At 43.5% G+C, this 17847-nt stretch overlaps 1 protein-coding gene across 1 annotated transcript; it reads left to right on the forward strand.

Annotated features, from left to right (window-relative positions):
• Positions 1–400: 400 nt before the first annotated feature.
• On the forward strand, positions 401–11090 carry LOC131687763 (uncharacterized). Its single transcript, XM_058971857.1, has 4 exons — positions 401–407; positions 2742–3844; positions 3906–4610; positions 7839–11090. Exons 1-4 carry the CDS (start codon positions 401–403, stop codon positions 11088–11090), a joined length of 5067 nt encoding a protein of 1688 aa, XP_058827840.1.
• Positions 11091–17847: the final 6757 nt, after the last annotated feature.

Raw genomic sequence — 17847 nt, forward strand, 5'->3', positions numbered from 1 at the left:
ATGTTCCGAGCTCTCGGGCTCGTAGTTTTTTTTTTGGTGGAGACGAACCACTGCGACCAGTATTTAGATCTATTGTGGTATGCCCCTTCCTTAATCTAAGTGTACTATTTAGTATCTACTGTGATATATCACTATTGATGAGTGATTGTCGTTATTGAGATACACAATCTTCCCAGTTAGGCATACCACTTCGTATGAAGTTTATTGCCTGCTAGGGATTTGCAGTCAAAATATCAAAAGGCGCCAATGTTCCTTTACCGAGGACTCTTAACCTGCTCTGCGTTGTATCAATGCACTGCATTCGCAGAGCAGATACTCTGATGTTTCACTTTCAAATCCGCTGACGCGGCATGTATTGTTTGTAAGCTTATCATTTTTTTAAATGATATTTACTCTGACCATGTCCGGTAAGTAGTCCTGTCATAATGCGTAGCTCTTTTTTGTTTAGTTTAAGCAACACCAGACTTTTTTTCTTGTTCGATGATATAAATTTCTTAGATTGTCGTAGACTAGGTGTGGTCAGTAATCAGGAATCAGTAGCGTCTGGCTCAAATGGCACGTTCCCCGATGATCGGAGATTTGTGCCTTGCCAAGAATCGTTTTTTCATCATTTCCTGATGGGAAGGATTGGGGAAGTGGTAAGGTTAGGGGTAAGGAAAAATAACGACACAGAACAACTGGACCAACGAAGTCAGTCGCAGCACCAGCTCTAGCCAATTCATCCGCCCATTCACTTCCAGTAATACCGGAATGACCGGGTACCCATAGAAGGTAGATAGCAATTGAAATGCTAAGTTCTTCGATTTGAGTTCAACATGCGATTACTAATTTCGATCTCGAATCTGCCGAACTAAGTGCTTTCAGGGCAGCTTGACTGTCAGAGCAAAAAATGATTCTTTTACCGCAAATTCCCTATTGAAGTGCTGATAGTACACCTTAGAAAATCGCAAAGATATCTGCTTGTAATACGGTACAGTATCTTCTGGTTTAATCTCATTTCATGACAATAGACACCAGCACCGGCTCGACCCTCCAACAAAGAACCGTCAGTATAACTACACTACATGTGAGTGTAAGGTCACTCGGAACCAAGTGAATACTCATCCCAAATCCCAATTTGGGGCAACAGTCTTGAATGGTTGCACGATCTATTGGGTTACTGTTCCAGAGCCCAGTAACCTTAAGACGGTATGCACAATAAGGTGGTTCTTATTTCAGAAACACATATATTGGTTTTATGTTTAAAGGTGCTGCTAGAGCAGCAGTAGGTGTAGTCGAGAACGCACCATCGCCATCAAGACCATCCTCTGAAGATGGTTTAACTTTGATTGAACTGTCATGATTTCTCCCTTCTGCTACCAAACAAGGCACCCGTATGCCAGTATTGGTCTAACAATTGTTGTGCAGATCCACTAAATGTACTTGGGTTTGAGTCCCCAAGATTTACCGAAAGCCCGTCTACATTGTCTGAAGGCCACGCAAGCTTTCTTGATCCTGAAATCGATGTAAGCTGTCCAATTAAGTTTTGAGTCAAGACTTTCCCCAACGTACTTAACTTGATCTGCGATAATAATTTCAGAGTCAAAGAACTGCAATGGACGAGCTCCGGTTGTAATCCTTCGTTGAGTGAAAAGCACCATTGATGTTTTATTTGGATTAACTGATAGCCTAACATGAAGACACCATTGCTCAACAACACATAAGGCTTGTTGCATCAAATCAAAAAGTTTGTTAATTCAAATACCGGTGATCATTATATGATAATCATCGGCGAAACCATTCGTCAGAAACCCAAGCTCATTAAGTTTCCTCAACAAGCCATCGGCAACAAGATTCCATAGAAGTGGTGACAGCACACCACCTCGAGGACATCCGTAGACACACAGTTTCCTTATCTCTACTTGTTTTAACGATGAGCACAGATATCGGTTGCTAAGAACTGCGTGGATCCAGTTCGTGATATATGAAGGTACTCCATGACCTCGTGATGCTTCCAAAATGAATTCGAAATACACGTTGTCAAAAGCACCTTCAATATCGAGAAAAACTCCTAAACTTGATTGCTATTGTGAAAAAGCTGTGAATGATGCAAATGAGTGAAATATTTCTTTTGTATTTTTTGGTATTTTTGATTTGTCGTGTTGTTCCGGATACCCAATGCCCGAATTTGAAAACTAGCAACACTGTAATGACTAAAAAACAGAAATATATAAATCATTGTAACGGACGGAAGCAAATTTTTTTTGTTCGCTATATTTAGTCTGCCGAACCATCCGATTTTCCTGCCAAAGTTTTAAATTGAGCTATCGTTGGACATTTTGGTCCGTTCTCCCGGATCTTGGAGGATTTTCGTATGGTTTCCGGCAATTCGCAAAGTGTTTATTGCATCGTGCGCTAATATCGGCACAAGGCCAAATTACGCATTGGTGGCGCTCCGCCACCGAGAGTGTGCCCGTGGTACGAAACATTGGACGGTCGCCATCTTGGCGAAAAGTAGTTGTCGACGCGGCTCGACAAGAGTGTGCCCGTGGCACAAAGGATTGGACGCACGCCATCTTGGCGAAAATCAATTGTTGAAGTGACTCGACAAGAGTGTGCCCGTGGCACGAAAAACTGGACGTAGTGTCGCGTGTGATTATATAAAATAAGAAGAGACTGAAAATTATTGATGAGTGAAAGTGAAACACCCCGTAGATCGTCGAGCACAGTTCAACGAAGAAACATTCTCGACGCGCTCACAGGATCACTCGGGAGGGAAGAAGGCGGAGTGGATCGTATCCCGACCGTTGCCCAGCAGAAGGCCGCACAGCAGGCATTAATTTCAAAGCGCATTATGGCGCAGAATTTAGAGATTCTTGTCGACCGGCAGGAGCTGCTAACAGACAAGTTGCTACGAATGCGTGAAACGTTGCAGGAGGAAAATATCAGCGTTCATCTATTAAAGCTTCACGTACAAACACTGCGCCGAACAGCGGATGAATTTGAAAAGGTTTACTCCGAAATGGTCTCTCTGGTAACTAAAGAACAACGCGATGCTTTGAGACTTGAATATGCCAACTTCGAAACGATTCATAACGATGTGTATGTGACGCTGCAGACGCGAATCGACCAAGTACAGCAGCAATTAAAAGTGCAAGAGCTTCAGCATGTTCCGGTTTCGCTGCCTTCCTCACAGGCACAGATAGCTCCAGTATATGTGCAGAGTCCAGCTCCTCACCTCCAAGCTCCATTTCCAACTTTTAACGGTACTCTCGATAACTGGTACAGCTTCAAAAGCTTATTCCAGAGTATCATGGCTAAGTACACAAACGAAAGTGATGCTATGAAAATTCTGCATCTACGAAACTCGCTCACTGGTGAAGCAAAAGATAAAATAGATCAAGAAGTGGTTAACAACAGCGATTATGCCACCGCGTGGAAGATCCTGGAAGATGCCTATGAAGACAAGCGTCTAATTATGGACACCCATATCGACGCTATCTTGGACTGTCCGAAAATCACTCGAGATAATCGTGGCAAGTCGCTTTCAATGCTAGTTGAGCTTTGCGGTAAACATACCGATGCCTTGAACGGCCATGGATACCCCGTCGAAGGATTGGCAGAACTCATACTGGTAAACGTGCTGTACAAAAAACTCGACAAAGAGACACAGGAGCAGTGGGAAACAAAGTTGGGTAGTGGCGAGCTCCCTGAATTTGATGAATTCATCGATTTCTTGCGCGAGCGAGGTCGTGTACTGCAGCGGACGAATCGGGCCCAGCAGCCAGCGGCACATCAGGCAGCCCCTAATAAGCGACAACCAATGAATCAGAAGTCACACGTACCTTCCAACTCGTTTGTACAGGTAGCAAAGGAGATATGCCCATGTTGCAAAGCAGAGCACTACGATCTATCGCTGTGCCAAGTTTCAAGCTATGCCCCTGCATGAACGTAAAGCTTTTGTGGCCAAGGCAGTCCTGTGTTTCAATTGCTTGAAGGCCAAACATCGAGTCAGCAAATGTCCGTCGGAGCAAGGTTGTAAAACGCAAGGTTGCGGTCGCAGGCACCACAGCATGCTTCACAGCAATGACACTCTCGGTGTGGCAAGTCCAGACAAGCACGCAAACAACGAAGAACATGAAGCAGAATCCGATTTACAATCTGAGAAGCAGCCGAAGGTTCCTGAACAGCGAAACAGTGCTACAACTCTTTGTGCTAACATTGGTGGTGCCAGACAGCAAGTCGTTTTATCGACGGCCCAAGTATTGGTTACCGGAAAAGGCAATTCGGTCGTGAAGTGTCGTGCTCTATTGGATTCTGGATCCGACAGTAACATTATAAGTGAGAAATTAGCAGAAAAGCTGCAATTGAGGATGGTTCTGGTAGATTTTCTTATCAGCGGCTTGAACAACATCGAAACACGAGTCAAGTATCAATTAGCAACAAAGTTCCGGTCCTGCACCAATTCGTTTACCTCGGCCATGCTTGATTTTCTGGTCGTTCCACGAGTAACCTCAAATCTTCCAGTTGCTGAGATTGATGCCCAATTGTGGCCGATTCCATCCGGCCTGCGGTTCGCTGATCCTAAGTTCCATTCGCCAGGTGAAATAGACATGATCATCGGAAATGAGGTATTTTTTGACCTAATAAAAAAGGGTCGATTGAAGTTCGGCGTCGACCAGGCCCGTAGCCAGGATTTTGTTTCGGGAGGGGCTTGAAAATTATTGCATAAATGTATAAATTCTGATGACTTGAGATAGTCACAGTAAACTGAATGTAATTATGAAATGTTCTTAGTGAAAACAATTCCATAACTAAGACAATAGACACTAAAAACTCTAAAAATATGTTGTCTGTTACAAGCAAAGCTATAGTGCATCGACGAATTAAATTTGATTATTATTAGTTTATAAGTTAGAAATTTCTCTCAAGATTCATCAAGAGATCAAAGTATTTAGGGCTGATTGAAAATGCTACGCATTCTAGACTACACGTTTACAAGGTGTAGAAGACGCTAAATTGGAATGAGTACAAAAATATCCAAAAACCCGCCTAACGAAACTTTACACGCATTTGCTAAACAGGAGAACGAAACTAACGTCAAAGTTGTCTCCATGGATAGGAATATATCAGTGTGAAATCCAAGTTTATCGCTGCAAAGAATGTCCGAACAAAGTGAACTTCAACTCCTATTTTCATGATCAGGCTACTATTACTAGTTCTGTGACTTCATCGAAGTATGCGTTAACTCAACTTTATGAAATTTCTGTTTAAATGATACTGATCATGTCGTAATTATAATCCTGAGAAAAACACATGTTTTTTCATTTGACTCTCGTGGGGAATGGGTTAAACGCTATCTTCGACAATATTATCAGGCAACTGAGAATAACTATCTATTTATTTATTTAAGTAGATTCTTTTTAGATACTTTCATATCATTGGACTTACGAATTAAAAATATCGTAGACTGATTTTCCTAGATCCCTGAAACTATAGTAAAAGTCAAAATGTAAAGTGAGTGCAAAAAACTACTGATTCCACTACAATGCAAGAATAAGATCATTAGCTCATTGACGTTCAGAATTTTGCAAAACCGTTGGAGCTTGAGAAGATTACCTAGATTAAGTAAATATTATATTTGAACATTTGAAGGTATTATTTCGGATTTCATGGGTTTTTGGACAATGTAAAATATATATTTCAATGATTTAATCTACTAATGAAAACTACCCAGAATTTAATCTACTGAGCGAAACTGCTCAGAACTTGTTCACTAATCGAAAGAAAATTACTTAGCACTGATTCTGAATGTGTTACCGAACGATTGAACAAGGCTCATACGGCAGAACCGACTCATTTGCTGGTATCGCAGGGTCGGCTAGCTACCGGGTAATCAAGGGCTACGCGGATCAAGAACAAAAACCTAGAACATTCACTTTTCTTATCACTGTTTTTATTGAGGTATTTGTTGTGTGTGGGTGTGGGATGACATATACAATTTGTGTTTTAATGTGGCGTGTGCACTACTGCTATCACTCAACGTACCGTACTTTTACTGCTGCTGTTGATGTGCGTCGCGACGCTTACGATGCCGACGGGCGAAATCCCCTCGCGGACGTCGGCGAAACTGGCCGGATGAAGGCCCCGGTACGATGGTGATCTGGATTGCAGTTGGACGGACCAGCGGGCGTTGCTAGCTTGGATGCAGGCAGGCGTCTTCCCTCCTTGGCGAGCATCGGCGTGACCGCGGCTAACCGCAATGGCCACCACCGAGAGGGGACCCTCCTTTGCGATTAGGGCCTTTGCCCGAGGGTATGAAGCGGAGGCGCGCAGCGCCGGATGACGAACGACGGTCCTTTACGATTAGGCGCGGAATCCTCCCGGATTCGCGTGCCGAACCGTGTGCTGAACGATTTGATGCGGCTAAGAGGCACTAAGAGGTCCTGAACGAATCGAAACACTTTAAACAAACTTCCCGCCCCAGAAGGGGGGGGGTATATTACACTTCACCAGTTAATATAAAACTTCAGCACACGGACGCCTGATATTAAAAGAGACCAGAGTTTGAAACTGCTGGCCCTTTTATAATAATTTTGAGATGCATTTCCCTCCAATTTTTATCCCAAAACCATTTTGAAAATTTCAGCATCGCGCGTCTCCAGGCTGGGTGGTTCAGCTACCCACCGAGACAAGCTGACAGTTTGCAGCGGTACGCACCCTTTCACTATCCTGCTTACTGTTGTTGTGTAAATTAGTACAAGAAACGTAAAAGTTCTACAAACAAACAAATAATATTTACAACAAATGGAACCAACGGTTACAAATGCTTCTAATTTACGTAAAATTAGGTAAATATATCACCACCAAAATAACTAGAAACTATAAACACAGGTGAGCTTAATAATTTCAGCATCACTTGCTTCCGACACATGGAAGAGAACATCGCACTTACATCTAATTTTCAAAAGAGGCTTTCTTTTAGAGTTGTCTGTTTTCAAATCACAGCAAATTATCCGTTTCCTGTGAAACTTTTGCAAAACTTTATGTCAATTCGTCAATTTTGCCTTTATGTTTGCGAATGTCTGATTTGTTCCTTGCTTCTCGCTCTGAATAATTATCCTTCCGAAAGGATTCCATTTCTCCCAAATATGACATGAATTTGCGAGTAAGCGATATCCGATCTTGTAGCGGAACATTGATGTTCTCATCGTCCATATATAGGAGGATCTTAATTATAGCATTGTCACTTTCAACCATGTGTTTTAAGTTGTTCGAAATGAATGGTTTCATCTGGGCTAATTTGTTGAGCGCTAAATGCCTGACATGGTAGAACTCGCTTCCGAAAGTCCAACCTCCATTTACACCTTCAGGAAATGTTCCACATTATGAATACTCGGTCCTAAGCGAATCATCAATAATTTTATAATCACCGTATTTGGCTGGAGAACCACTTCTTGCTTCTCGACAGATTACTACAGCAACAATTATAGTAACAGTTTCTTTTATTCTTTAGGCAAGACACACAATATAAAAGTTACTATTTTTATCGTTCGCGTCGCACTGGCTCGAGCAAAAGCATAAAGTGACTGAATTTCGTGACCATTGCCTTTGGTGGTTAGAAATAGCCTTCTTCAACTTTTTCTCAAAGATTTGTTCAAACCAATTGAGCAACAAATTTTGTAAAACATCGCCGGTTTTTGAAATTCATTTTTGAAAAATTTCGGGAGGGGCTTTAGCCCCCTAGCCCCCCCTCTGGCTACGTGCCTGGCGTCGACGGTGTTACGTTAGCAGAAACGGAACTAGGTTGGGTCGTAGCAGGTTCGGTACCAATCAAGAACACCCAGCAATATTCTCAGGTATACCAGCTTAACCGCCATGAAGAGATGCTCAATCAAACGATGGCGAAGTTTTGGGAATTGGAAAACGTTCACCCAGAGAAAACTACGACAACAGCTGAAAATGTGGTTGAGAATCATTTCAAAACCACACACTACCGTGACGACTCCGGTCGATATGTAGTGCGACTGCCATTCAATGGCATGGAATGTCAACTTGGTGATTCTTACGATGCTGCTCGAAGACGCCTCAATAAGCTAATGATTCAACTAGCAAAAAACCCAGTCAAACGTGATGAGTACTACAATTTTATGTCCGAGTATTTAGCCTTAGGTCATATGTCGGAGGCTATTCAGTGCACGGATGGTGGTGGCTACTACATTCCCCACCATGCCGTGTATAAGGCGTCGAGTTCGACTACAAAAACAAGAGTGGTTTTCGATGCGTCGGCAAAAACCACCACTGGTCTATCCCTCAATGACACGCTATTGGTTGGGCCTACGGTGCAAAATGACATCGTCTCGATCATACTCCGATTCTGCATCCACCCGGTGGTGCTAACTGCCGACATTTCAAAAATGTACCGGCAAGTAAGGCTACATAAGGATGATTGCAAATTTCAACAAATTCTATGGTGGGATAATAACGGGCAGCTAAAAGTGTACGAACTGCAAACAGTCACATATGGCATTGCTAGCTCACCTCATCATGCGACGAGAGTATTAATTCAACTGGCCACTGACGAAGGTGAAGAATTTGAGCTAGGAAGAAAGGCTATTACGGAAGAGAGTTACATCGACGATTTCTTGACTGGTGGCTCGTCGATTGAAGAAGTCATTCGTATCTATTCGGAATTATCAGAGCTGCTACGTCGTGGTGGCTTTGAAGTGCATAAGTTTTGTTCAAACAGCATTGACGTGTTGAAAGCCATTCCTAAGGAACTACAAGAGAAACAAGTCAGCTTTGATGAATCTGGTATAAACAACAGTATCAAGACGTTGGGGTTGATCTGGAACCCCCAGGATGATTACTTTATGTTCCGTGTGGCTCCAGAGGATTGCGGAGTGGTGCCGACTAAGCGCAAGGTGTTATCGGAAATCGGACAGCTTTTCGACCCGCTCGGTTTCTTGGGTCCGATTATTGTATATGCCAAATTAGTAATGCAGGACATTTGGCGCCTTGGTCTTGATTGGGATCAAGAGCTGCCAGGGGACCTAATGAGAAAATGGAATTTATTTCGACAGCAACTTTTGGCTGTGAATCAAATGCGTAAATCTCGTTGTGTGACACAAGCTCAAGCGATTACTCTGGAGCTGCATGGTTTCTCGGACGCCTCCAAGCGCGCCTATGGAGCCGTTCTATATGTTCGAAGCGTAGCTGTGGATGGTACAATCGACGTTAACTTGGTGGCCAGCAAATCTCGTGTAGCTCCACTCAAACCGACAACGATTCCACGACTCGAACTTTGTGGTGCAAGGCTGTTGGCCGATCTGGTACAGAAAGTGGTTTCCGCGATGAATATTTCATTCCATGCTGTCAAATTGTGGTGTGATTCCCAAATAGTTTTATGTTGGCTGAAAAGGTCTCCTCTCGCACTAAATCAATTTGTTGCCAACCGTGTTGCTGCAATTGTAGAGTTGACGCAGAACTATCAGTGGGGCTACATACAATCCGAAGATAATCCTGCTGATGTGATATCTAGAGGAGAACTACCTGAAGCTGTAGTGTTAACGGTAGTAAGTTCGAGCCAACCGATAGTGCTCAATAGACTAAGCAATTATAAAAAGATCAAACGAGCGTGGGTGTACGTTCATCGGTACATCGATTATAAGGTGCATAAAATACATAAAATTGGTGAGATTACAGCCGATGAAGTCAGACGGGCAGAGAGGTCAATTTTATTGCTTGTACAACGTGAAGCATATAGTGACGTTCTGAAGGCATTAAAAACAAATTCTGCCCAGCATACATCGTATCGAAATCTGGCGCTGTTTGTTGGTGATGATGGTCTAATCAGAGTCGGTGGTCGCTTGAAATATTCAGCTATTCCGTACGATGGTAAACATCAAGTGCTGTTGCCACAAAAACATCACATCACAGAAACGATTGTGCGAGATTTGCATCAGGAGCACTTCCACGTTGGTCAAAATGGACTATTAGCTATCGTTCGTGAGAAGTATTGGCCGGTCCATGTAAAGCAGCTGATTAAGAAGGTTGTTTCAGCATGTCAGGTGTGTGCTCGACAGCGTCCGAAACCGGGTGTACAATACATGGGCAATCTTCCAGGAGTTCGAGTGAATCCATCGCAACCTTTCTCTAAGGTTGGAATAGACTACGCTGGTCCGTTTATGATTAAGCTCGGAGGCCGAAGTACGAAGCTATACAAGGGATACGTTGTCGTGTTTGTTTGCTTGGTAGTAAAGGCTATACACTTCGAGTTGGTCTCAAGTTTGTCGACGGATAATTTTATAGCAGCTCTGCAACGTTTTTCCAGCCGTCGTGGACTGCCGAGTGATATATACAGTGACAATGCAACTACCTTTGTTGGTGCAAACCATGAACTAGCAGCGCTCAAACAACTTTTCGAAGACCAGCAGCATGATCTAAAGGTAAAGGAATTCTGTAGTACTAAGGGCATCCGCTGGCATTTCATTCCCCCCAGAAGCCCACACTTTGGTGGAATCTGGGAAGCGGGTGTGAAATCTATGAAATACCATCTCAAGAGGGTTGTAGGTGAGACACGACTTACCTTTGAGGAAATGAGCACCTTTCTTGCGCAAACGGAAGCCATTCTCAACTCGCGACCATTGTGCCCAATGTCAGAGGACCCCAGCGACTATTCCGTTCTGACGCCATCCCATTTCTTGATCGGGCGCTCTGGTGTGGGTTTACCTATGCCGTCTTATGATGATGAACGGGTAGGACGTCTCAACAGGTATCAGCATCTCCAGCTGATGAATCAACATTTTTGGAACAAATGGTCGCGCGAATACCTTCATCATTTGCAAGGCCGCCAAAAGTGGAACACGAAGGTTAACTCGAATTTCAAGATTGGTGCGATGGTCTTGTTAGTGGAAGAAAACTTACCGACGCAACAATGGAAACGAGGCCGCATTGTTGCTGTACATCCCGGCGAAGACAATATTGTTCGAGTGGTGACAGTTAAAACGGTAAACGGAGAGTATAAACGAGGAGTAGCGAAGGTTGCTTTGATGCCTTCTGTTGAAACGGGTGAAACGGTTGAAACTGAATTATCAACGGGGGGTGAATGAATGATGCAAATGAGTGAAATATTTCTTTTGTATTTTTTGGTATTTTTGATTTGTCGTGTTGTTCCGGATACCCAATGCCCGAATTTGAAAACTAGCAACACTGTAATGACTAAAAAACAGAAATATATAAATCATTGTAACGGACGGAAGCAAATTTTTTTTGTTCGCTATATTTAGTCTGCCGAACCATCCGATTTTCCTGCCAAAGTTTTAAATTGAGCTATCGTTGGACAAGCTGTTTGCTTTTCTCAATAGAAAGGTATTGCAATTGCTCTGAAAACCGACTTTTTAACGGAGGCCCGGAGGGCCGAGTGACATATACCATTCGATTCAGTTCGTCGAGTTCGGCAAATGTCTGTGTGTGTATGTATGTATGTGTGTGTATGTACGTCTGTGTGTATGTGACCAAAAATGTCACTCATTTTTCTCAGAGATGGCTGAACCGATTTTGACAAACTTAGTCTCAAATGAAAGGTGCAACGTTCCGATAGGCTGCTATTGAATTTCTGATGGATCCGACTTCCGGTTCCGAAATTACAGGGTAATAAGTACGAACACGCAGAGAATGTCGATTTTAATAAATTCTGCAATGAATGTATAAAGGTGAAAATTTTTCCAAACTATGACCACAACTGCTTCGATTTGTAGTATTAGGTCACTAACATCCATTCAAAGTCTATTTGGCCACATTGGCCACCATCATCGGTTCCGGAAGCCCCGGCGGGAGTATCTAAATTCAGAATAACAGTCACATGGGTTTCTCGGAGATGGCTAGACCGATTCAACTAAACTTGGTCTCAGATGAAAGGTATTGCGTCCCCGTAAATGGCTATTTAATTTCATCCCGATCCGACTTCCGGTTCCGGAGTTACAGGTTGTGGCGTGCGATCACATAGCAAATTGTGATTCAAACCGATACTCCGATGAAAGCAAAAAAGGTAAAAATTTCGCTAAAATGTCTCTCAAACAACTTAAATTTGCTGTTCTAGGTCACCGACGGCCAACCAAACTTTCGTTGTCTACATTGACCACCAGAGACGGTTCCGGAAGTGCCCGGGAAAAGTAGCCATCTTTCAAAATTTACGAACTCACATCAGTTTCCCGGAAATGGTTGGGCCGATTTTCACAAACGTAGTTCCATATGATAGCTATAATATCTCCACAGATGTCTATAAAACTTCGTACGGATCACTTATATTGATCCGGAAATATAGACTAAATCGTCCGGTCACAAATGAAATTCCCATATAAACCGCAACTCATTTTTTTTTTTCAAGGGCGGGACTCCATGAAATTTCAGAAATCGAATTCGTATTTTTGATGCCAAACATATTTAAAATGCATGAAACGTCGAGATTTTATGTTATCTTGAAAATTGGGCCGAGTGACATACACCATTCGATTCAGTTCGTCGAGTTCGGCAAATGTCTGTGTTTTTTTTTACAATGGAGAAGACCTTTACGTCCTAGCCCAGTACACGTGCTATTGGTAGGGTCCAATCTACCACACGGGGTGCACTGGGGGCGTTTCGGGCTCGAATGGTGACGCTGCCATTAATACCGACTAAACTCCATTGGGCTCCGCCATCATTCCTCCCAGGAACTACCTCTCGGTATTACTTCTGGGGGGATGGCTGTACATAATGTACTCATTCACTCTCACTCACGCGTTCATAAGTCCCGTATGAGGCTTACTTGGGTGCTCTCTCTATCGCACCTTGATTCACTCTCAAACACTCCCACATGGGGCTGACTTTTGTGCTCACCTTTTTCGTTCCTTGCGAGGCTGACTTGTGTGCTCACCTTACTCATTCCTTGCTAGGCTTACTTTTGTGCTCGCCCCACCCATACCATGTGAGGCTGACTTGGGTGCTCACCCTATCACCTGATTCACTCTCGATCGTGCCACTCTATTGTACCTCTGTCACTCTCCCTGGCATCCTATGTGGGACATTTTTCTTAGGCCCCACTTCTGACATACCATGCGAGGCTGACTTGTGTGCTCACCTTTTTCATTCCTTGCTAGGCTCACTTTTGTGCTAGCCTCTACCATACCATTGAGGCTGACTTTTGTGCTCACCCTTAACATGCCGTGTGAGACTGACTTGGATGCTCACCCTTTCACTCCTCTGCCACGCCATGAGGCATCGATAGCTAAGTCCCAACATACTACGCTACGACCCTCCCGTCTTGGCATGAGGCAGTCCACTTATACGCCTATACACTCACTCTTCTGTCTTGCTTCGGGGTGGCTGGGTTTACCCCTTACGCGGTTGCCAGTCGCTGCGCCAAACCTGCCTCGCCATGAACAGACCATTCACTCCCTTTTTTGCGCTTGGCCTTATTCGCTCCAGCTAACCAATCACTAGTTAGCCGTGCCCATCGTCTGTTGCTCGGTTCGCCAGATTACCTGTAGCCTACTGGCAATCTGGATGGTAGCAGCCAAGACTGCGTTCCATTTCTCCACCGATTGACACATCCGCTAAATAAGGGTATCAGGGGTTGTGTCCCAGCCACAGACGTCAAGCATTGCTCTTCTTTCGACGTCGAACCGATGACATACGAACAGTATGTGTTCGGCAGTTTCGTCTACACCTGGGCAGTCTGGGCAGACTAACACCTCCGCGTGCCCGAACCTGTGGAGGTACTGTCGGAACCAGCAATGGCCTGACAGGAATTGTGTCAGGTGGAAGTGAACTTCCCCATGGGGTCTTCCCACCCAGCTTGATATGCTAGCTATCAGCCGGTGGGTCCACCTACCTTTCGAGGAGTTGTCCCACTCACGCTGCCATCTGGCGACCGAGGTCACCCTGCTGCGCTCACGAGCTCCCCTATTTCCACGTAGCTCGAAGCACTCCTCATCTTCCGAATGACCAGCCCGACTGGCATCATGCTCGCTATCACGCAGGATGCATCGTGTGATACCGTGCGGTAGGCAGATATCACTCTGAGGCACATCACGCGGTAGGTGCTCTCCAGTTTCTGTAGGTAAGTGGTTACCCTCAGTGCCCTTGACCATGACGGGCCGCCGTACCTGAGGATAGATACGGCAACGCCTGCCAGTAACCTACGTCTACTGGCGCACACCTTTGAGCTGTTGGACATCATTCTCGATAGAGCCGCAACAGCAGTCGACGCTCTCTTGCATGTATATTCGACATGGCTGCCGAAGGTCAGCTTGTCGTCTATAATGACTCCGAGAGACTTCAGACTTCGCTGTGAAGTGATCACGACTTCTCCCACATGGATAACTGCATGTTGTGCCGACTTGCGGTTGTTTACGATAACTACCTCCGTCTTATGATGAGCGAGCTCCAGGCCTCTCGCGCTCATCCATTCCTCCACCGTGCTGATCGCGTGTTCTGCGGTTAGTTCTACCTCAGGAATTGACTCCCCGTAGACCTCCAAGGTTACGTCGTCAGCAAAGCCGACGATCTTGACCCCAGGAGGGAACTTCAATCTCAGAACCCCGTCATACATGAGGTTCCATAGCACCGGACCTAGGATCGAGCCCTGCGGGACTCTGGCGGTAATCGGAACCCTTTTCTGACCGGCATCGGTCTCGTATAGCAGTACGCGGTTTTGGAAGTAACTTTCCAGGATCCGGTACAGACCCACCGGTAGGCTAAGCCGGTGTAAAGAGAGCGTGATGGCATCCCAGCTTGCGCTGTTGAATGCGTTCTTCACGTCAAGTGTCACTAACGCACAGTATCGAATACCTCGCCTTTTTCGTTGGATCGCTATCTCGGCAGTATTTATCACTGAGTTGAGAGCGTCCACTGTGGACTTACTCTTCCGAAAGCCAAACTGGTTGCTTGACAGACCGTCCGTACCTTCCGCGTACGGGGTTAGCCTGTTGAGGATGATCCTCTCAAGCAGTTTGCCAGTCGTGTCGATCAGACAGATTGGTCTGTACGCCGATGGGTCGCCTGGCGGCTTCCCGGGCTTCGGCAACAGCACCAATTTCCGGAGCAAAACTTTCAATTACCCATTTGATCGATTCGGTTGTCACAATTCTACGAGCAAATGCCCAAGAATCAGAACTACCTGAAAAGAACTCAGGTGCTGTGATGGCTCCGTAGAGCCTGGAAAGTGTGTGTCAAGAAGACAGTTGAGTACTACATCTTCGTCAGACGAGTATTCACTATCAGCAGTTCTAACTGAATTGGCATGAAAGTCTTTCGGTTTCGAAAGTAACTTATTTAATCTACTAGCCTCGTTGAGACTTGAGACATTTGTGCAGAGGCTTTTCCGACCACTTAGTTCAGAGGATCGAAAGGCACTTCTGTATGCTTTACGAGCCAACTTAAATGCCTCCGACCCGTCCCTGCGTCTACGATTCCAAGCTCTTCTACATAACTCTTTGAGTCGAACAAGTTCGGTATTCCACCAAGGTGTTCCTCTAGAAGCACGCATAACTCGAAGCAGACAAGCCTCGTGGTATGCTGCTACTATTATCCACGACCTCATCCAAGTCACTTGGAGATTCAATCGTCGAAGGATACCCATAAAGCTAGTCGCCAAACCCTCTTCGCAGAGGTCTCAGTACGTAGATTTAGGATTACGATATGTGACGATATCTAACGAGACGTTTAAATGATCATAGACAATGCACTTATGATCCGATAATGACGGTTCGAGCTCGTTTGGTACGAGCCAGTTTGCCAACTCATGCGTAATACCGTCAGAGCAGAGAGTTATATCTAACACCTCTTTTCTGCCAGCTCGTGCAAATGTTGGGCGGTTTTCTGCATTAAGAATGTACAAATTTGTACTACTTAAGTATTCCATTAATCTGGTGCCTCTCAAATTGATAGATAGGTTGCCCCAAATTATGTGGTGGGCATTTGCATCACTGCCGATTATGAGAGGTAACCCATTTCTGCCACAGTATGTTACAACCCTTTTGAAATAATCAGAAGGTGATGGTTTATTATGCGGCAAATATGCCGAACAATAGACATATTTCTTGTTTATGTTGTCAACAGTCATATTTACCGTGACAGCACAAATATCGCTAGTTGTGAGATCGGATATAAGACATGCGTCAATAGCACTATTCGCTAGTATACATGCACGAGGCATTTCACGTGGATTTGTCATGCCATTTTTGTTGAAAGCTACGAAGACGAGGTTAAGTAGCTTTCCAGCGCAGAAGTTTCCATTACGGAAATACGGTTCTTGAACCAAAGCTATGCTTTTCTTTCCTGTACAAGGCGGGATAGATTCATAGTTGCTGTACATTTATGCTGAAAATCAATTTGTGCTACTCTAACCATACTTGATTATAGAAGTACATATTTCATCATCAGCATTTGTTGTACAGCAACTAGCAGATACTAAACACGTTGGCTTATAATCGCCTATAACGAACTCTGAAATGGGTATTAGGGACATGAGCATCATTTGAATTCCACGATTTGCGAAGAAACAAACATCCACTGTGTCAGTGATTCGCGTAACACAGCAAGGGTAAAATCCACGACACTCCGTGCGCGACTGGCATATTTTAGTCCTGCCAGCCATTCAGTCCTCAGTAGGGAGAAACACCTTGACTTGAGGACTTCTGTTTTCAGTCGCCTCTTACGACATGGGAACAGGAACCCAGTGGATCAATTCTTGGTTGAAATACTTGAACCCGCCGGATACCACACGGCCTCTAGGCTGGTTTTGTCCGGAGAAAGATAATAGACTGTTATCAATCTCCTAATGGACCATAGTCGGTAAAAGCTCCGTTCGCCACTGAGAATATTTTAAACCCCCTCAATAATTTTAACCATAGCGCGGGTCGTATGGCATTATGGAATTTGGGTTCCCTGTTTGTTGGGTTTTTACTACCCGAACAGGAAGTCCGTAGTATAATTCTTAGCTGGTTGAAACAACCACTACCGACACTAAACGGCTTATCTGGGCTGTTCGGATAAGGCAGCTGACATTGAAGGACAGCTTCCGTAGATGGCCTAACAGCCTCTTGTATCGTTTGTAAGCTTACCATTTTTTTAAGATGATATTTACTCGGACAGTGTCCGGTAAGTAGTCCTGTCATGATGCGTAGGTCTTTTTTGTTTAGTCTAAGCAACTGCAGGCTTTTTTATCGTTGGATGAGATAAATTTCTTAGATTGTTGTAGACTAGGTGTGATACTCCATTTGTTCTTTATAGCTGTGATTTTCCACTTTTTCAATTCTATGTGAGGGCACTCAATGAGACTCCACAGAACCCTCTTCTTGCTGGCTCATCGGCTTTTTTATTCCATGCAACTCCACAATGTCCTGGAACCCAGTATAAATTAATTTGATTTTTCTCTGCCAATTATCGGAGTGCAAGAATACACTCCCACAATCGTCTGAGCTCTCGATCGAAGCAGATCGTTTTCTTGTTTTCTGTGCATAGAGTAAATCAATATATATATATATATATATATATATATATATATATATATATATATATATATATATATATATATATATATATATATATATATATATATATATATATATATATATATATATATATATATATATATATATATATATATATATATATATATATATATATATATATATATATATATATATATATATATATATATATATATATATATATATATATATATATATATATATATATATATATATATATATATATATATATATATATATATATATATATATATATATATATATATATATATATATATATATATATATATATATATATATATATAGTGTCTAGGTTTGTGAAGTGAATAGTTCAATA

Source organism: Topomyia yanbarensis, chromosome 3 (genome assembly GCF_030247195.1).
Source record: "Topomyia yanbarensis strain Yona2022 chromosome 3, ASM3024719v1, whole genome shotgun sequence".
Lineage (NCBI taxonomy): Eukaryota > Metazoa > Arthropoda > Insecta > Diptera > Culicidae > Topomyia > Topomyia yanbarensis.